This window comes from Mandrillus leucophaeus, unplaced genomic scaffold, assembly GCF_000951045.1.
Source record: "Mandrillus leucophaeus isolate KB7577 unplaced genomic scaffold, Mleu.le_1.0 Scaffold276, whole genome shotgun sequence".
Classification (NCBI taxonomy): Eukaryota; Metazoa; Chordata; class Mammalia; order Primates; family Cercopithecidae; genus Mandrillus; species Mandrillus leucophaeus.
The window spans coordinates 391,935-414,843 of NW_012102876.1; the positions used below are offsets into that span (position 1 = coordinate 391,935).

General features: G+C 34.0%; 1 protein-coding gene across 1 annotated transcript in view; it reads left to right on the plus strand.

Annotated features, from left to right (window-relative positions):
- NOX4 (NADPH oxidase 4) overlaps positions 1-22,909 on the plus strand; it is a 176,353-nt gene that overhangs the window by 74,855 nt on the left and 78,589 nt on the right. Inside the window, exons 8-10 of the mRNA XM_011984951.1 lie at positions 18,295-18,511; positions 20,453-20,617; positions 20,753-20,815. Of these exons, the coding sequence (XP_011840341.1) occupies positions 18,295-18,511; positions 20,453-20,617; positions 20,753-20,815 (445 nt within the window). The remainder of the gene's footprint in view (positions 1-18,294; positions 18,512-20,452; positions 20,618-20,752; positions 20,816-22,909) is intronic.

Below are 22,909 nucleotides of genomic sequence, written 5' to 3' on the forward strand. Positions count from 1 at the left end.
AGCCCTTGGTAGAGAAAAGTCTGCTTTACATTCTACTCTTTAAATGGGATTGGTTACCTGTCCAGGGCTATGCTCCTTAAGAGGAGTATGAATAACCAGATACTACTAATGATAATAACAGTAATCTAAAATAGTTACATAATGCTTACTATATGCTAAGTATAAATTCAAAATGCTTCAGATACTTTATGTTATTAAATGCTCAGAATTGGCCGGGCGCGGTGGCTCAAGCCTGTAATCCCAGCACTTTGGGAGGCCGAGACGGGCGGATCACGAGGTCAGGAGATCGAGACCATCCTGGCTAACACGGTGAAACCCCGTCTCTACTGAAATATATAAAAAACTAGCCAGGCGAGGTGGCGGGCGCCTGTAGTCCCAGCTACTCGGGAGGCTGAGACAGGAGAATGGCGTGAACCCGGGAGGCGGAGCTTGCAGTGAGCTGAGATCCGGCCACTGCACTCCAGCCTGGGCGACAGCGCGAGACTCCGTCTCAAAAAAAAAAAAAAAAATTGCTCAGAATTTTATGAGAATAATATTGTTAAACCTCTTTCAGAGGTGGGAACCCTAATGTTTAGAAAGATTAAGTAGCTTGTTGAAGTTTCCTTAACCGATGGATCCTAGATTCAAACCTAGGCATTCTGATTCATAAACTCCTAAGTTTTTACGACAAGGCTCTATTTTTTTGGTGAGGTCGGTACTTCTGAGAATTTGATCTTAGTATTTGTTTAAATACCTTTATCTTGACTTCTTTGAGATTGTGGTCAGTCTGTTCATCTATGTATCTATATCAGATAGATATAGAAAAGAAAAATGCAGTCATTTATTAGTATAATTATATATGCTTTTGTCTTTATGTTTTACTAAATTAAAACTCTGAAAAAAATCTATTTCTTTGTAAATCAAAATAGTGTCAATTTTTTTAAAGGATCAGCAGTTCAAACAGACTTCTTTTTAAAGAGGAGGATAACATTGAGAGTTCTTTACTTGTTTGGAAGTAAAAGGAATGCATATTTAAATTTTGATTTTACTTTTGTAGAACAAGGGTCATAGAGAGAAAGTGACTTTAATTTATCCAGAAAAATAGTAGGTATCTATAGGACTAATTATATATAATCAATCATTAAACTAAATTAATAGATATTTATTTATTATAGGTAGTAATGAAGAAAGCAATTATTCTAATTTTGAATCATGTCATATAACCCATACATAATACAATAAGCATTCTACAGAGCACATTTTTTCCAGGAAATTTAATTTTTAAAAAAGCAACATAGATAAGCTTCTGGTATGAGAAATGTTACTACTGATAACATTTTACAATTTTCTCAAAAAAATACTCTATATTGATGAAAGATTGGCTTATAATCAAGTCTATTTAAGTTATTTATGCAAATGTTGAAAACAGACATATCTTTACTTCTGAAATACCTAGATAACTTTGTTCTTCAACTTTTGGTTATCCAAATAAAGTACAGTTGTTCAAAGTAAGTTTCTTGGATTTGTATTGAAATTTCTGTTCAACAGTATGCTTTAGGTCTGAACAGAAAATCACTATTTGCTTAGCATTAACTTCTGTGTCCATCAATGTGGTAAGTACCATAAGGTAAAGAAGAGCAATATATTGCATGATCTCTATTCATCCAGCATTGATCATTGACTTGGAATTTTGAAAAATCAATCGGAAAAGCTAGAAATATTATAAAACTGCATATTTTTAAAATGTAAACATTCATGTGTTATTTACATGAATGCTAGCAATTCAGAGAATTATCAGTGTGGGCTAGAAATTTTAGAAAATTATAGGCTTAAAAGATGAGGTGATTAGACGTTGTTGACTGGTTTTCTACCTAAGTAGACTTTTACAGTAAGAGAAATTGCTTCATATGATTTTCTAAGGTCATTTTTTTCATAGAATCTTAAATTTTAGGAAAGTTTAAAAGATATCTTGATCAAACTTCTTTTAAGCTCCTCTACAATAATGTCTACTAAGTCAATGCCTAATTTTGAAGATGTCCATTCTGTCTTAGGGAAAGTTCTAATTCTCACAGTGTTCTTTCTTTTTTGGTTGGAATTATTTTACTGTAATTTCTGTCTAGCTATTTAAAAGTCTGTGATTCTGGAGGCCATGGAAGTTAAGTTGCCCACTTTCCTAAATTCTATTCGTCTGTTTCTTACCTTGTGATATTTTAGATCTTAATTTTCTGAACTGTCTCTGAATATATTAAAAATTAATATTAATTGAATGCTTCTCTTTTACTAACATTTGCTCTCATTAAATCCTCCTAACAACCCTGAAAATTTATTATTATTATTATTATTATTATTACTATTATTCTCAATGTTCAGCTGAGAGAATAGGGGCAGTGAGAGATGAGTTGATGAGGGTCGTGGCTAGTAAGTAGATTTCTAGTTTGAATCCAGGTATCAGATACCAAAACTGACATTTTTAACCACTAAGTTATGTGGCCCCTATTTGGCAACACTTCTCTGTATCCCTTTTAAAACTGTAAACCAAACTAAATGTTCTTGGAGTATGTGATCTGATTTTGGCAAAGTGAAAGTCTCACTTTCTTGGCTACAAATATTGTAATCAGTATTATTTAGGACCCAAATTTTTTGTTCCATGATTATCTGTGTCCTTGTCTTAACCTGGTTTTAATTTTTGTTGTATATTTTAGCAATTCTCTTCATTTTTTATAAATAAATCTGTTGCATGCCACCCTGAAAAGATGACATTTCATGTACACTAAACTCAGATGTTTCTTTTTAGTGTTAAAATGCATCTTTAAAATACATTAATTTTCTTCTCCAAGATGTTAGTATAACATAGAGATTAAAAGGGGATACATCACTTAATACCTGTATGAACTTGGCAGATAATTTGTCCTTGCTTTTTGTTAGCAATTAAACGGGATTAATAAAATCACTTATATAATAGTGTTGTCTTGGGTTTAAATAAGGTAATGCAGCAAAGTAGGTAGAATATAGACATATGCAATAAATGTTAGCAAGAACAAATTATACCAGTACCAATACTAATAGCTTTGTAAGAATGACACTCCACATTTAACTTTGAAAAAAACAGATTTTTTGATAAAGACACAACACTTTTGAAAAGTCCAGATTTTCTTATCAGCAAAGTAATTTGATGAACATATAGTGAAAACTGCTTAGCAGCTCAAAGGAATATTCCTTGACATGGCAACAATTATAATATTCTAAGGTCTCTAAAATTCTATTGATTTTTAGCAATAAAGGTTTATCTTTGCAAAACAAGCCTTCCTCCTGAGGAATTTTTTGTTTTAATTTTTAATATACCTTTTTAGGAGGTTGCTGTTGGTCTGCTGCGTTAAAGATATTCAATTCCTAAGATACCTGGTGAAAACAAAACAAAACAAAACCATTTCCTCTTTCCAAATACGTATAGAACTGGATATTTCTTTCCTCATTTTCTTTTGAAAAACTCATTAGAAGGAGATGCATACTGCTATTCTCGCTTACTGATAAAAAGGATATTGGAGGGAAAATAAATTATGAATGTCACAGAGCCTCTGCTTAAGAGCCTAACCCAGCTCCTTTCAAAGAAATGTGGAGGGAATGCATTGTAAATGAGATTTGGCACCTTCATATCTGCAGTCTTACCATAGTCAATACTCCCACTGGCTTTAGCTTGGAGAGTGCTGTGTGGGTGGTGATTGTATTTTATGTCTTTATTTAAGTGAGCGAGAGAGACTATAATGTGATAATTCTGGAAATGATAGAGGGGAAGGTCCTCCTCAAATGTTTGAATGGCAATGACAGCACATTAATAGTGTAAATATTCGTTGTGCTAGCTCTGCTGCTCTTCTCAGATCATTTTTATTATGTGAATGATACCTGAAGTATTCTTTTAAGCAGAGCTCTTGCCATTTGGTACTACTTGTTAGCAAGAGTTAATCATAGAGCATGATTTATATTCTACTGGAATCATTTTTTTTTCTTGGAAATCTAAAAGGAGTATTTTTATGTGCGTGTTTTTAAAAACATTTATTCTTTATGCCAGGGGAACACAGTGGGCAGAATTTGTCGACAGTGGCATTAATGAACCCCAGGCAGTGTCACAGGCAGGTAGTTTAACAGGGAGCATCACAGGAGTTTAGACTCAAGACGTTAACCAGGGTTAGAAAGATATTGTGGGGGTCGGCTTATTGTGCTGACTGGGAAATAACCTCCCTCTATTATGGCCTCGGGCCTCAGGAGGAGGATATTAAGGAAATACTGTTAGGGGATAGAGATATTTACGCAATATAATGAAGCATTAAGAATTGCTGTTTCCCAAGTATCTTCTCTTTTAGAAGCCACTTTCACGGAAGTCTCCCTTCACTCACACTGATGTGGTACAGGGAAAGGTTTGGTCATCTTACTACTGGTGGGAGGCACTTGCTCCTCTTAGAAACTCACATTACATTTCGAATGGAAGGCCCACTAGTTGTATTTTAAACAATCCTATTCTAGCACTGAGGGAGAACATTTTTACTTTCCTCTACATTCTTTTCAGTTTCTCATTTCTTGCCTGTACATTTGCAGTGACTATGTAATTTGTTGTGCAAACCAGATACTTTTGAGAATGAATGGGGATGCTATTGATAATTCAGCATTGGCTATATAAAGACCAGATCATATAGGCATCCTACCTATTCTGAGGCAGTGGGAGAAGTTTTAAGAGAGGCTAATGCACTGTTTTAATGTAGACTTTGAGCTAGAGCCACAAAAGGAGTCCTTACCTTGAATAGGGGCTCTGTATGTGTATTTGAGAAACAGAACCCTCAAATAATATACACTGTAGGTTTGCCTAGCTTTGTCTCACTTTAGAAATTGTAATTAGATGTTCATTGCCATGGTCATTAGAAGGCTGAGGATTTGGGTGTTCAGGACAGTGGTTAAAAATCTTTTATAAACTCTCTGTCACTGATACAGATGACCTGTTCTAATACTTCCTAGATGCCTAGTTTCTAATGATTCTAACATACTCGTTATCAGTTTGGTGCCCATTATTTCTACCATAAAATTCTACTTCTCCTTCCATAGGATAGGAGTTTTTAACGTGGCTACATAATCCCTAGGAATCATTGAATGGATTCAGGGATTCATTAATTCCTGAAATACATACACACATATATCTACATATTTAAGTATATGTTTAATTTTGAGACACATATGTACATTTTTGTATAAAAGAAGGTTTCTGAACTTTCATTAGGCATCCTAAAATTTGTGTGCTAAAAAAAAGTTTTAAAAAATGTGGAACTGAAGTTTTTAAAGCTAGATTTTAACCAAAGAGCTATAATAGCTAATATCACATTGACACATTTTATATAGCCTGCTTAAGTTTTATTTAGAGTTAAAAACACTGGATTGTGGGAAAAATAAAAGCCACCGGGTCATTTTTTTTCTCCCATGAAGGCTACTGGGAAGAGAACTTGACAAATATAATGAACAACTTAATAATTGCCTTATCATTTTAGAGGATAATAATTATACTATTCATAACAATTCCCTAATTTGAGACATGTTGAATATGTGACAGGGACTATTCTTAGCACTTTATAGACACACACACGTGCACACGCGCGTGAACACACAGACATTTGTTTTTTGTTTTTAATACACACAGTACTATAAGTTCTTCTATCATTTCTATTTTACAGATGGGGAGTTAAAACATAAAATATTAAATTAAAGTAACTGTCCAAAGCCACACAGCTAATACCTGAAAAAACTAAGATTGAGCCCATGAAGTTTGACCCCTGAATTTAACTTCTACCCTTTTCTTGAATTATTGAATTATTTATTCATCATTTAGAAAGTACCCCTGCTTATGAATGGAAAATATTTATGTCATGTAAAAATCTAGGATATATTTTTCTATTTATCTATGTAAGTTGGTGAGTATATATACATATATGTTTGCCTGTTTTGAATACAAAGTTCAGTTTTGATTCAGGTTACATAGAGTTCAAAGTTTTGAAGGTGAAATTTAACTAGCTCCCAGAAAATGGAGTAAGAAGAACATGCCTTCTTTATGGTGCTGCCTTATAAATGTTTCCTAAAATGTTTGACCTTGTTAAGATACATAATAATATAATAACTTTATAATATAATGTAATCACTTTATAATAAATCTAATAATAAAGTTATATTTACGTGATACTTTACTTGCGAGAATTCTTCCATGTAACCTGAAAATAACAATGAAGAAGACTAGGATTTAGACTGGAGCAGATAAAAATGCTGTGGAAGAAATATTCTTATCAGTATTTTATTGCCAGAGTGTCTTTATAAAAGGATTAAGTCAAAACATAGCAAAGAAGGCAATGGGGAAAAGACATTATTCATCATATAGAAAAATCAATTAAGTCCACAGATTTCAAAAACCCATACCTTTTAGAATTTTGCCATGAATTTTCTCTAAATATTAGATTACCCGTCAAGTTATTATTCAAATATGAGGGATGAATTTCATAATGGAATTCCAAAGTAAATACATAAACAAACTCGAGTAAGCATGCAATTTGTGAATTACTATAGTTTTGCTATCCCACACATTTTGGTATTTTGACTTTAAATATAGTGAAACAAATGCCCTGTGTTATAATAGTGAAGAAACAGGATTGATTCCTAGAAAATCACTAATGTAATCTTGGACAAATCAGTTTTCTAGAAATAAAGAAAAATAATTGTATTTCCCAGACCTATTAGAAAAAAAATATTAGCTATTGTACATAAAATTGACACTATGTACACACATATATATATACACATATATTTTATTGTTGTCTATATAATGTTCTCCATTTAAAAAACTTTTCTATTTTTAATTTTTGTGAATACATAGTAGGTGTGTATGTTTATGGGCTACATGAGATATTTTGATACAGCCATACAATGTGTAATGATAATATTTGCATAAATGAAATATTCATAATCTCAAATATTTATCTTCTCTTTGTGTTACATACAATTGAATTGTACTGTTTTCATTATTTTTTAATGTACAATACATTATCATTGACTGTAGTCATCTAATTATATTTTTATAACCAATAACCATCCCCACTTCTCCCCATCTCATTCTCAGCTTCTGCTAATCATCATTCTACTCTCTATCTTCATGTGTTCAGTTTTCATTTTTAGCTCCCACCAATAAGTGAGAACATGTGAAGTTTGTCTTTCTGTGCCTCGATTATTTCACTTAACACAATGACCTCCAGTTCCACCCACATCATTGAAAATGAGAGGATCTTCTTTTTGTGGCTAAATAGTACACCATCGTTATATGTAGCACATTTTCTTTATCCATTCATCTGTTGATGGACACTTAGATTGCTTCAAAATCTTGGCTATTGTGAATAGTCCTACAATAAATATGCAATTGCAGATATCTCTTTAAATACTGATTTCTTTTCTTTTGGGTATATACCTAGCAATGGGATTGCTGGGTCATATGTTAGTTCTGTTTTTAGTTTTTTGAGGAACCTCCAAACTTTTCTCCATAAGGGTTACACTAACTTACATTCCCACCAACAGTGTATGAGGGTTCCCTTTTCTCCACATTCTCGTCAGTATTTGTTGTTGCCTGTGTTTTTAATATAAGTCATTTTAACTGTGGTGAGATAATATCACATTGTAGTTTTACTTTGCATTTATCTGATGATGTGTTGTTGAGCAGCTCTTCATATACCTGTTTGCCATTTGTGTGTCTTTTGAAAAATGTAAATTTAGGTATTGTGCCTATTTTAAATCCAATTATTAGATTTTTTTCTTATAGAGCTGTTTGAGTTATTTATATATTTTGGTTATTAATCCCTTGTCAGATGGATAGTTTGGAAATATTTTCCTCCATTCTTTGGATTAGATCTTTACTTTGTTGATTGTATCCTTTGCTGTGCAGAAGCTCTTTAACTTGATGTAATTCCATTTGTCCATTTTTGCTTTGATTGTCTGTGCTTCTGGGATATTACTCAAGAAATCTTTGCCCAGTCCAGTCTCTTGGAGAGTTTCCCCAGTGTTTTCTTTTAGAGGTTTCATAGTTTCAAATCTTAGAGTAAGCCTTCAATCAATTTTATTTTTTTTTAATTTAGGAAGAGATAGAGATCTAGTTTAATTCTTCTGCTATATTGTATTTCCATTATGCATTTCAAAAAGTTTTAACATTTCCTCAGTAATTTCATCATTGACTCACTGGTTATCGGGAACATATTGTAAAATTTCTGTGTATTTGTATAGTTTCCAAAATTCCTCTTATTGATTTCTAGTTCTATTCCATGGTGGTCAGGAAAGATGCTTGATATTATTTCAATTTTTTGAACATTTTGAGACTTTTTTGTGACCTAACATATGATTCTTGAGAATGACCCATGTGCTGAGGAGAAGAATGTGTGTTCTGCAGCCACTGGATAAAATGTTCTGTAAATATTTATTAGGTCCATTTGGTCTATAGTACAGATTAAGTCTGATGTTTATTTATTGATTTTCTGTCTGAAAGATCGGCCCAATGCTAAAAGTGGGATGTTGAAATCTCCAACTGTTATTATATTGAAGTCTATTTCTCTCTTTAGCTCTAATAATATTTGCTTTACATTTTTGTGTGCTCCACTTTTGGGTGTAAAATATTTACAGTTGTTATATCATCTTGCTGAATTGACCCCTTTATCACAATATGATTTTTTTTGTCTCTTCTTACAGTTTTTGTCTTGAAATCTATTTTGTCTGATATTAAGTATAGCTTCTCCTCTTCCTTTTTGGTTTCCAGTGGCATGGAATATGTTTTTCCATCTGTTTATTTTCAGTCTATGTGTATCTTCATAGGTGAAGTGTGTTTCCTGCAACCAGCAGATCATTGGGTCTTTTTGTTTTTCCATTCAACCATTGTATGTCTTTTGATTCGACAGTTTAGTTTATTGACATTCTATGTAATTGCTGATAAGTATGGCCTTTCTCATGCCATTTTCTTGTTTGCTTTCTGATTGTTTTGTGGTCTTCTCTTTCTTCTTTTCTTCCATCCTGTCTTCCTTTTGGTGAAGGTGATTTTCTCTGGGGGTATGTCTTAATTTCTTCTTTTTCTATTTTTTGTGTATCTGTTGTATGTTTTCTGATTTGTGGTTACAATGAGACTTGTAACTAATATAACCCACCTCAGGCCCACAGTGAGGTACTGCGTAGCTACCACTTACGTTCATTCAAGGCCCAAGGGCTCCTCAGTCAGCTTGTAGTGAATGCTTCTCAGCCTGGGACTTTTACTTCAGGGTAATGCATTCCCCTCTTGCCCAGGGAGGGTCAAGAAATGTCATCTGAGAGCCAAGGCCTGGAATCAGGGAACCCTGCTTGGTGCTCTACCCCACTGTGGCTGAATTGGTATGTAACCTGCAAGACAAGTCCCTTTCACTCTTCCCTCTCCTGTTCTCAAGCAGAAGGAGTCCCTCTCCACAGCAATCACAGCTGGGAATTTGCTGGGTCACACCTAAAGCCAGAACATCTCTGAATCTGACCCAAGGCCCATGGCGAGTACTGCCTGGATACCACTGCTGGTTATTCAAGGGCCAATGGCTCTTCAGTCAGAAGATGATCTGGGTCCCTCTCTTCAAGGCAGCAAGTTTCTTTCTTGCCCAGGGTGTGTCTAGAAATGTCATTCAACAGTTAGGACCTGGAATCAGGGCCTCAGGCCTCTGCTGAGTGCCCTATCCTACTGTGGCTGAGCTGGTATCTAAGAGGCAGGACAAAGTCCTCTTTATTCGTCCCTCTCCTCTCTTCAAGCAGAAGGAAGAGATCTCTCCCAGAGCTATGAGCTGTGTTGTTTGGGCTTGGTAGAGAGGTGGTACAAGCACTCTCTTGGCTGCTCTGGCTAGAGTCTCACTGGGATGTGTGCCCCCCACATCACTGGCTGTGAGCCCTGCACAGCACCAGGACTTGCAAGGAATTTTTGTCCTTTAGACCTAGACTGCCTTTCAAGTTTATTTACAATCCCAGAGCACTTTAACCCAAAATGACAAGGCTTGCTGGGACTTAGGTTTTGACTACTGGAATGGGCAATTCCTTTTAGGCTAGGACTGGGTCTAAATGCTCCCTCTGTGGGCTCTGGCTGAGTTCTTCCTGGTGTTGCTTTTCATTGTGGCAGGGCAACACTGAGTTCTCTTCTCCCTAACCTCCTTATGTTATCTGTGAGTTCCAACCCAGAAAAGAAAAAGAAAATAGAACATTGTGCCATATCCTAGGTAAACTATAGTGGTTTTGGAGATAGGAGTGTTTATTACCCATCTTTATGCAGGGAATCCCTTTCACATATCACCCACTCAATATTTACTGGATGAAGCTGCATTGCATTAATTAGTTTAAGCTAGGAATGTGTTGTCCTTCTAGGCTCTTCCAATTTTCCTTAAGTATCAAAGCATTACAGATGACAATAAAGGATAATCTCTAAACTTGTTTAACTATAACCTGGACTGTCATTTTGTAACTACTGTTTATATTTAGTTTTATCTAGGTAATTAGTTATTATGGTAACTAGTATATTGATTCCCATGTCAGAGGAATTAGCTTTTAAATCTTGACTATTTTGATTATATTGTAGACTGGCACAGTTTTGTTGGGGGTCTTTGTGTATCTCTGTGGCTAAAAATTCTGAAAGAAAAAAATGATCCATGCCTATTATTATTATTATTATTATTATTTATTTTTTTTTTGAGACATGGTCTTTCTGTGTTGCTCAGGCTGGTCTCAAAAGTCTGGCCTCAAGTGATCTTCCCACCTCAACCTCTAAGTGCTGGATTTACAGGCATGAGCCAGCATGCTTAGCCTTAGCTCTCCTGATTTGTTTTATTTCACTTTTTAGTTCTTCAATTTTTCACTTAAATATATGAGGTGAAAAATATTATTGAATAATTAGATCTCTCTTAGATGGAATCCAAATTCTTCTCCTCCATAGTATTTACATATTTTCAATATGTTAATAAATACAATGTCCTATATAAAGTTTTTTTTTTTTACTTTTATATCCTTTGTTTGTCAACTTCCAGTTTTGTTTGCCAACTTCCAGTTTTGTTTGCCAACTTCCAATTTTTTGTTCATTGGATTTCTTAATTTTATGTAAAAAGTAGTATTTCTCTATAGTAATTATGGGCTAAGATCTTATGGTTTATTCACATTTGCTGATATTTTATGCTATAAGCCAGTTGGTAGTAGGGATCAAGGTCATGTGATATTTTCTCCCATTAAAGATGCCTTATAGTTCTATAGTTTATATGTATATATGTCTACTTACATACTTAGATATAGCATATAGAGAGCATTTTTATGTACATGAAGTCATTTATGCTATAAGTTGTATATATTAATGGATTTTTTTAAACTTCCAAACTGCGAGTTTATTTTTTCCCCAATTTTGGAGACAGACATATTGAACCTTAGATCAAATACTTTTTCAAATAATTTTTATCTCAGTTTCTCTCCAGAGAATTTTTTTATATTAGCAAGTGTTTACAGCTGGAATTATAAGGTGAGAAAGTTGGGGGAAAGGAGAAGGAAAAGGACTGTATTTATTTTAAGAAACATTTTCAGTACAGTACTGTTTTTCTGAAACATGAAATAATAATTTTATCCTCCACTGTCATTTTAGTAAAAAGCTGAGGAAATACTAAGAAGTAATGTATGCTTATTTTTTTTTTCTTTGCAAGGGGTCAAAGCTCTTCCCTTTTTATACCTGTGAAGTAGAGAGGAACAGGTACAATTTCTCTTTCAGTTAAGGAAACTTAGGGGAATGACCTATTTTACTTCAGGTACTCAAGGAAGTTATAAATGTTGATTCTAAGCCCTTAAGACCCTAGGCTATACATTAGTCAGCTGCAGAGATATTGTGGCAGAATCAGTCTCTTAATTTGCGGGGCCCACTGCAAAATGAAATGTGGGATTCTTTGATCAAAAAATTATTAAGCATTTGGAGATGATGACAACAGAGCAGTAAACCAATAGCAGGGTCTTTCTAAAGAGCAAGGTCCAGTGCACCTGCACAGATTACAAACACATGATGCTATTCCTATCTTGTAAGCTTGGACAAGCCTACCGGTAAGAGCCAGACACAATTCCTGCTGTGGTTAAGCTGCAGATAGCAGTACTCTTAGCTATCAGAGGCAAGAGCCAGGAAAGAAGGCAGAGGCAAGGACTCTGTTAGTCCAGATAAACAAAGTAGGGGTGGGAGTAAAAGCTTTGGTAGGGTGGGTACCCAGATGCTTAGGATTTCCTGAAGCACACTGGATTTTTAGTTTAGGAAAGCACTCTACTTCTAAATGCATCTAACAAGTAGACTTGACTCTCTTGATCATTGTCTGTTACTAATGTTACTGTCTGTTACTTAATAACTGTCATGTTACTACATGCCATTTGCTAAAATATAGACCTCCTTTTTGAAGGTTGAAAATGAGCTCAAATATCTGTTAAAACCAGATGACTTCCCAATCACGTGTTTCAACAACAATCACAACAAAAGTTGTTTATACACTTCTGGTCACTAAGTTAATCAACGAATATTTATTGAGCACTTATTGTAAGTTATAAGCACTGTTTTAGGCACTAGAAAAATAACAATGGAGCAGGATAAACCCTTGACTTTAAGAAGTGTACATTCTAGTGGAGTCCACAGAAGTTAGAGAACTGCAATAAATTTTAAAATATACAATTTGGTTTTTTTTTTTAATTAAACTCTTTCTTTGTACTTGAAGCAAAGTAAAAATAGCTGCCAGAATCAATATATATTTTTACCATAAAGAAAAAAATTCACGTGATAGAATATTAGGAAAAAAGTAGGTCCCTAGGGGACAAGAATTTTTTTCTCCTCCTTAAAAACAGATTAAAATACCACAAATATAAAGGTCACATAAGCGATACTGCATTTGTGGAATATTTTTAACATGAAATTAAAGTAGGGATGATTCTGTGATTGTCCTTTTGTCAGGTGTGGTATTTTGTAATATTTATCTTTTGCCGTAAAATCATGTTTTGATTGTCATAAAATCATGTTGTTACTTAGTAGGATTCATTTAATGTATTGTATTATTTCATGTAACTTTGTCACAGCTGGATATTAAAAACAAAGAAACAAACAGAAAGCAAAACAAACAAACAAAAAACCCAGATGGGATAACTATAATGCCTCTTGAGGGAAACAAGGGGAAAAAAAGAAACCTATAACTTTGAAACATGGTTGAATGTTGATAGCACATGTTAAGATCCTTATGAGTGCAGAAACAATTTTGGAACCCCATAAAATCCTTTATTTCTCATGATAGGAGAACACTAGACATTTCACAGATACTTCAGAATTTCTCCTTGGAACATCATACAATGAAACTTAAAAAATTAACAATAAACACTTATATTTCCACATAGTCTGTGCACCTCCTTTCCTCATCCCTTGCCCTGTCATTATAACGTGGCAAGACTCTCAGTTTACCATTCACGAATGTCTTTTTCCCTTCTTGTTTTTTGCTTTAAAATTGTTTAGCATTTATTTATGAAAGCTACAACAATACATACAAGAATGCTCTCTTCTTGATTCCTACATGCACTTGCTGTATTAAAACAAATTATGTGTTTATTGTTTGCTTTTAAAATCAATTCACTAGAAATGCATTAGAGATCTATTATGTGCAAGAAAGGTATTAGAGGGATGCTGAGGTTTGGCAGTGAGTGTGAATGTATAAGGGATAAATGCATAAAATATGATCCCTTCTACTAATTCAGGAATAAACCAAGTACCTTTGTGCATCTGGCTTCCTCATATTGGAATGCCATTCTCCTATTCTCTAACCCCTGGAATCTCCACATCCTTCAGTTGCCTCCTTCTCTCTGAAGTCTTTCTGGAATTTTATAATCAAAGTTAATTACCCAGCTGTACTCTCAAGAGGTTATCATATGTCTATATGGCATTAATCATTTTGCCCTTTTTAATTATTGTTTTTGGTTTTATGTCTGATTTGACCCATTATATCTGTGCTGTGGCTATTCAATTTAAATTCAAGTGAAATAGTATTAAGAGTTCAGTTCTTCACCTGTACTAGCCACATTTCAATTGCTAAATAGCCCACTTTTCTCTAATAGTTACTATGTTGGTGATCAGAGACTTAGACCATTTCCACTATCACAGAAAGCTCTATTGGACAGTGCTACTCTAGATTGTGCATGCCTTTGAAGACAGTGACCATAATATTGAAACTAATAAGGTTCCAAAATTAATAAAATAATATGTCTAGAGAGGTATATTACAGTGGTGGTGTCGGACAAGAAGCAGGATCAAGATTGTTTGGCAAATAGACACAGAGCTTTGTGTTATCTTAGGTGGGTTCTGTTACATTTGAGAAGATTGCATTCTATTTTAAAGAAAGGCATGCATCTAAAATAAATAAAGATATCAGGAATTTAAAACACCATAAAAATCATATAGAACACGTGCCTCAAATTTTAATAAATGTGGCCACAGTGAAGTAAATGCATTAGAGAGACAATATCAGATTTTTTCTATCAATCCAAATATCCATAATATCTAGTCTACATTCCTATTCAATATTCTTTAGAAAAAGATTGTTGTAATGGCCTTCAAATGTAAGAATTCTAAGAAATTCTGCACTAATATCAAAGAAATGAGCACATTTATTCTTTACTCATACAATGAAAAATTAAGTTACTGCATTCAATTGAGCGTGAAAATAACACATAAAATTATTGGTTTGATAAAATATACTCCCTCCTTTTCTAAGTCTATAGCCATATAAAGCCATCCAATTTTGCTCAATATATACATTGGCTTTCAATTTAAAGGTTATCCATAAAGTAATATGAATATTCTGCAAGGGGAATAGGCCTGGTACAAAGGAAGGAGCATGGACTTTGGATTCAGACTAACTGGGCTTTCAATCCCAGCTCTGCCACTGACTGACATTATTGTATTGGGAGATATTTAAGTACTCCCAATCTGAGGCCACTGAACTTTACCATACAATTTTTTTTTTTACTGGTATATGGCCTTTCAATACTGAGTTAAAAACCTGCCTTCCAGTGAGCTTTCAGTACTCTCACCACCTAATTATAGCCAAATGACCTGGGATGTCATACTTGAGTTTTTTTGATGAATGTTTTTTTTTTTTTTTAATCATTGTCTGTCTTTGGATCTTATCCATATTTCTTGGGTAGCAACAGTTACAACTAAGCCAAAGTAATCTGAGCTCTCTATTCTGTTTGTTTTTTGTGTTTTTATGTATATACCATATTGTTTTTATTACTATAGTCTTGAAATAAAGTTTGAAATCTGAAAGCAAAAAAAGAAGACAAAGGACAGTTTTAATGGGTTTTAAGGACAGAGATAGCCTATGCTATTTAGCTTGAGTGTAGCTTAAAATAACACAAAGCTCTCAAAATTAAAAAGAATTTTAGAATAATATGTGCCACTTTATGTGCCAAGAACAGCACCACTGTTTGATTGGGCTGACCTGAAGAACTTTACTGTATAGTAATAACATTCACTACTCTAAGGACCTAGAACATGGTAGAGTTATGTCCACTGGAATGTTATTATGACAGAAGAAGGGATTAACGACATTAATTTGCCTGGTGTTAGGACCCTAAATTATAAGCAGCCCCATTCCAACACACACACACACACACACAATCTGACTTTTGTTTATTTTGAACCCCTTTACAATGTCTACCTCTTTAACCATCTGATTTGCTTGGCATGATGTAGGGGCATGGAGTGAGCTAGGTAGGTTTCTGAATCCTATGCTTTGACTATACTTAGTTAATCTGTTACCTAAATGAAAGCGTTAGGTTTCTCATCTGTGTAATAGAAAAAAAAATACTTACCTTGTGTGATTATTTCGTTTTGAAGTTTAAATGAGAAGCAGATGTTCTAAAGATTACTGATGTGATACTTTCTTAGCAAGTATTAATCTTCCCCCTTCCTTACCTTTCTCACATTTATGTTGTGAGGATTCAGTGAACTAATGTCATATATCATGAGAGGTGAAGAGCATAGAATTTGAATCAGATCTGAATTCAAATCTTGACCTGCTACTTATCAGCTGTGTGACCCTGGGGTATTATTTCATCTTTTAAAATACTTTAATTTTTAAATTTTAAAATGGGAATAATAACCCTAGTTCATGCAGTTTTTGTGAGGATAATGTAAAATGTATATAAATTTCTCTGGGCTAGACCTGGTGTTTTAAACTGTATTAAAACACTACTCCAGTTACTATCTGTAGTTTCACTTATGTTCAGCTTCTTCGAAGATATCTTCCAAACTAGATAATGAGTTCCTGGAGTGTTAGGAACCAGATTTGACTTTGTTGACTTCTGAAGAACCATTGGCGTAGTGCTAAGTGCATTATGCTCATGTCTGTTCAACTTTTGGCCAGTAGAATAAATGCTTGGGGTTTTTTACCTACTTAACTGTCAGTCACTATCCTTCAGATGGTCAATAGGAACAAAAGGTTTGGCTAAATTATTAATGTAAAGACAGCTGAATCAAATTCATAGGCTGTCTAAGTATAATATCCCAGCAATTGTATTGTGTGATTAGAAACTTGTAAATGATTAGTGACAAAAATTCATCTCATATTTGTATAATATTTATCAATTTATCTCATACATAGGCAATATCTACTGTATTGCTTTTTTAAAAAAGTGTGTGTGTGTGTGTGTGTGTGTGTGGTCTACTATTGTGTCATGTAATGCATGCCCCTGACATATACTGAATGCTCCCTAATGACTTCATGATGACTAGTTTTAAGGAAGAAAATAAAATTTAAAAAAGGAATTGAGCATAAGCAAAGAGGGAAGAAAGGAAAGTAATCAAGACGAGGAGATAGTGAATACCACCAGAGACTGACTTGGTCATTGCTTTCCTAACCTTCATATATGGATCTGTTAGTATAATTATGCAGTTTTTGTTTAAAAATACTATTTTTGTAAAAACATCATAGCTATGACATACTTAAAAATATACTTTTTTTTTTCCTTTTCTTTTCTTTTCTTTCTTTCTTTTTTTTTTTTTTTTTTTTTTTTTTGAGGCAGAGTTTCGCTCTTATTGCCCAAACTGGAATGCAATGGCACAATCTCAGGCTCACTGCAACCTCCGCCTCCTGGGTTCAAGCAATTCTCCTGCCTCAGTCTCCCAAGTAACTGGGAATACAGACATGCACCACCACACTCGGCTAATTGTGTATGTTTTTTCGTAGAAACAGGGTTTCTCCATGTTGGTCAGGCTGGTCTCGAACTCCTGACCTCCGGTGATTAAGCTACCAAAATTAAGTATTTGGGAGCCTGAAGGATAATTTAAAAATCATGCGCTGTAAGCCAGCCAAGAACAGATAATCTTGGAAATAAATTTTTCCTCAGTATTCTTTAAAATAATAAAATACACTGCAAAAATTTCAAGCATTTCCAAATCTTACTTTGTCATGCAATATTTGCTTATGCAGCAGTGATCTTGTTGATGCTCTGTACAATCTGTCATTTTATGGATTATCCCTATGAGGTAGATGCTAACCACTTCTTGATAAGAGAGGCAGAACACAGAAAGTTGAGTGGTTTGTCTTGGTTTCTAACAAAATAATAAACAATCAGAATAAGATTTTTATGGTGTGGGTTCTCCTGCATGATTTATCATTTTGAACTTTTTATGTGGTTCTGTCTATGGAGAAATTGAAAAGTGAGCAGATTTAGGGACTGATTGCTGTATATACATTATTTTCAGACCATAAGAGAGACAAACTTCCAGTTCCAGTTATTTCTGTTTAACATTTCTCTGCAAATAAGCAAGTCTTGTTTTATCCAGGCTTGGCCAAGTTAAATATGATCCCTGTGTTTTTCCCTTATGTTTGGAGATCTAGCAAAATATTCATCATTATACTGTTTATTGAAGTGAAAGCTTGTATGCGATTGTATGAATGCCTAATAGTCTTGAAGTAAAGGCGGTCAAATTCAGTAATGCTTGGAGAGACTGCATGTATTCTTCTCTACCATATATTTATAGCATTTGTTTGCAGGGCCAACATTTTTGTTTTGGTCCTGTAGAAAAGAATTTCTTAAAATGTTTTAAGATTTTTCAATTTCTCCTTAACATAATACATAAGCAACACTTTTTAGATAAAAGCTGTGTAAAGTTCGAAAAAAAAAAAAAAAAGAAAAACGTTATTTTCTTTTACCGTGTCCCCTGATCTCAAATCTTTTTATTTCTCTGTTTGTTTGTTTTAAATTTAATTTTAGAGGGCTGCTGAAGTATCAAACTAATTTAGATACCCACCCTCCCGGCTGCATCAATCTTAACCGAACCAGCTCTCAGAATATTTCCTTACCAGAATATTTCTCAGAACATTTTCATGAACCTTTCCCTGAAGAATTTTCAAAACCAGAAGAGTTTACCCAGAACACATTTGTGAAGATTTGTATGGAAGAGCCCAGATTCCAAGCTAATTTTCCACAGGTCAGATTAATTTTGTGTTTGATCTCCACAAAGTTTGTTTCCATTTGACTGATCAACATCACATATAAACGTTGTTTTCAAACTATATATTCATGCATAATAGGATATTTCAGGATGTTTCAATAGTAAGTTAGTACCTATTATTCCATTACAGGTACCTGACAGTTCAATGCAAAAGATCTATGATATTAGAGGATATATAACATTTCTACTTAACTGATCATATGACCTTTGCATACAACAGCATTGGTGCTTGCAGTCAAGAGATGACAAATATTTTTCCCATCAGTTGAGAGAAGCTGATTGAATAATAAAAATAGTAGTAAAAAAAATCTGCTACTACTACCACAAATTATTATTTTATTGTATTATAATATTGTGTATAATATTGTAAATAGTAAATAGCAAAATCAATTTATTGAATGCTTAATATTATCTGCTAGGCATTGTGCTAAAATGTCCTGTATGCCTAATACAGAACATTTATTAGACATACAGAATGTTTCTTACAATATTCACAATGACTATTTGAAGTAATTAATATCATCCTCGATTTTCTGATGAAGAAATTGTGTTTACCTTGATCAAAGTCTCCAAACTAGTAAGTGGCAGAGCAAGCACGTAAACCCAGGTCTTTGACTAATATGCTTGCTCCTGGTAAATGTCCATAAGTATTCAGCAATTAGTTCAATAAGGGCCCTTATCTTCCTCTGTGCCTGTGGGAACTGCCCCCGTGCAAATTACACCATTTATTCTTCATAAAAAGTGGAAGTAGGAAACAGTGATGTCAAATGTCTCTATTAGGAAGAGAAGAAAGAAAAGTCAAAAGGTAGAATGAATTTGTAGATGACTTTGGAATAGTGTATTAGTCTTGTGTTTGTTATTATTAATAATAATCCTCTAGATCTCTATTAGCCTCTATAATTTTCAGAACTTTTCTGAGTTTCACATAATATTCACAAATATTAGACAGGGCAGGTATGGTGACTCCCGTTTTGCTCACATAGGACCTGATACTCAAGGGGTAAGTGATTGTCTCAAAGGTACGAGGCTGCTACATTGCAGACCTTGTCTTGCAATGCTACTCATAACACAGTGTGGAGCTAAATGTTATTATATGCAGAAGAGGCATGATCTGTCTGCATGAAAGAAGGAAGATTTGAAACAACTAAAGTGAGACTTGAAAAAGTGACCATTAAGACAAGTTTTAGTTGGAGGCCTCAAAGGGATGTGAGAGATAAAGTGTGTAATTTTAGGAGAACGGTAAGCCCCACAGGCTTCTGCACTTCCCAGGGTTTGCACGTATCCTGGGAACAGGGTTAACCATGCAGCACATATTCAAAATTGTCATGGTTTCCAAATTATAAATATTATTTTATGTTCTTATTATATAGAAGTAAGTGGTAAACAACATGCCTAGAATAGTGCATTTTTAAACACATATGCTATACATGTTTAACATATGTATACATATTATATGTATGTATCTTATGCATATATTTTAGGTACATTAAAAATCTAGGGTTTTCTTATTTAATAAACTTTAGACAGTTACTTTATTTCTAAAATTATCCCCAGGTTCATCTGAGATTGTTAACTCCCCTTTATTCTTTTATTAAATATATTGTTTCTATGCCTACAGATATGTAATATATCTGTATATAGGTATAGGAAAGAATATACACTTATTTGTTCATGGTAGTTACATCCAGAGCATGACATTGAGGGTAGGGTCTTGATATTACTTTCTGTTTTGTTTTATACTTTTGTTTGTTTGAATGATAGTGAGCATCTATTATTTTTTATTCATTTATTATGTTTTCTTATTTAAAATACAAATTAAATACTACTACTGTAATGTATGCAATAAGCAATTGGGCCGGGTGTAGATTTCTACAATATGAGTATTTCTTGAAGTATATTTTCAAAAATTTGTCTTAGACTTGGCTTTGGATTTCTGGACCTTTGTGCCTGTACTGTGCCGAAAGACTTTACAGGTATATCCGGAGCAATAAGCCAGTCACCATCATTTCAGTCATAAGTCATCCCTCAGATGTCATGGAAATCCGAATGGTCAAAGAAAATTTTAAAGCAAGACCTGGTCAGGTGAGTCAGTGGTCAGTAACTTTTTAAATAGCCTTTATCCTTATGTAATTTTTGGAATTTAGCAAACATAGCATCATTGAGATAGTTGAAATTCTTAATTGGTCATTTAAAACTTATCTCTTTGTTGCTTTTTAGTATATTATTCTACATTGTCCCAGTGTATCTGCATTAGAAAATCATCCATTTACCCTCACAATGGTAAGAAATGTATCTCTTGCTTTTTCACATTTGTAGGGTGCTATGCATCTTTTTCTTTTTCTGTGGGTTCTATCTCATTCTAAAAGGTATTCAAGGCGATCATAGTATTCTTGATGTTTAAGTAAGCCATCTTTTTACAAGGAAAATAGTTATCTGCTCAAGAACTTGGTAACTATTCTTTATTATTTTTTGGTACCTTACATTTCAGGAAGTAATGAATTAAAGCATATTAAAGCTTGTTGATTCAAAATGTAGGCCAAGCACAGTGACTCGTGCCTGTAATCTCAGCACTTTGGGAGGTCAAGGCAGGAAGACCACTTGAGCCCAGGATTTCAAGATCAGCCTGAGCAACATAAGGAGAACTCATCTCTACAGTAAATTAAAAAAAAAAAAAAAAGCCAGGTGTGGTGATACACACCTGTAGTCCCAGCTACTAGGAAGGCTGAGGCAGGAGGATTGCTTGATCTCCCGTGTTTGAGGTTTCACTGAGCCTTGATCACACCACTGCTCTCCAGCCTGGGCAAGACAGTGAGACCTTGTCTCAAAAAAGAAATATATATATCTTTCTATATATATCTATATTTGTCAATATATAGATATATATAATTTCTTGAATATTTACTTTTCTCCTTTTATAGAGTATTTTAATGTATATGGAAATCATATTTGCACAGTTTTCTTTAGAGATGCAATTTAGGGAAAATACAGATACTCTGGGTTGAGGTGGAAGCATTAAACGAAACAGTCAGTGTTTAGAAAAGGTAAATCTAGTGTAATGGGAGAGAGAATGGGAAGTAAAATTAGAAAAATCAAATAGAGTAAATAATGGCATGTGGGTGGGGAGCATCTAGCTAAATAATGGAGACCATCAAATGTGATTAGCTAATCAGCATATCATTTAATATTATTATAAAAATAACATGAACTCATTATAAATATTTAGACAATTCACAGATATAAAATAAAATAGAGACTTAAAAAAATTGTTCCCCACTTCCCAATCCTTTTCTCTACAGTTTGACATATATCTTTACGGATATTTTCCCATATGCTTCTGCATACATGAGTTTCTAACATTTGTTTGCTGGATCATATTGTTTTGTAACTGGCTCCTTGCACTTGACTACATATGATGGACATCTTCCCATATTACTGTACATGTCTCATTCATGTTAATGACTGTATAATATTCCACAGTAGGAAAATACTGTAATTTATTTAATATTCTCATTGATGATGGATATTTGGACTTTATTCAATTTCTAAGAAATATAATTGAGAACAGAGACCACATGTTTAAATGTATACCTAAGAAAGATAGCAAAACTATTATATATATGTTGTAAAACATATTCCCATCTGTCTGCATCTATACATCCCATATATATGAAATTGGTAACATGAAAATAGAAGGGAATAATTGAAAAGGGAGAAAATATACAAGTAAGTTTGTCTTTACTTAAATAATTTAAGAAATTTGGCCTAATCCTGGGTTCATAAGAAATTTACTTCAGATTGCCCTGGCCAGAACTTCCAACACTACGTTGAATAGGAGTGGTGAGAGAGGGCATGACTGTCTTGTGCCAGTTTTCAAAGGGAATGCTTCCAGTTTTTGCCCATTCAGTATGATATTGGCTGTGGTTTTGTCATAAATAGCTTTTATTATTTTGAGATAGGTTCCATCAATACCCAGTTTATTGAGAGTTTTTAGCATGAAGGGCTGTTGAATTTTGTCAAAGACCTTTTCTGCATCTATTGAGATAATCAAGTGGTTTTTGTCTTTGGTTCTGTTTATGTGATGGATTATGTTTACTGATTTGCATATGTAGAACCAGCCGTGCATCCCAGGGATTAAGCCGACTTGATCTTGGTGGATAAGCTTTTTGATGTGCTGCTGGATTCAGTTTGCCAGTAATTTATTGAGGATTTTCGCATCAATGTTCATCAGGGATATTGGTCTAAAATTCTCCTTTTTTGTTGTGTCTCTGCCAGGCTTTGGTATCAGGATGATGCTGGCCTCATAAAATGAGTTAGGGAGGATTCCCTCTTTTTCTATTGATTGGAATAGTTTCAGAAGGAATGGTACCAGCTCCT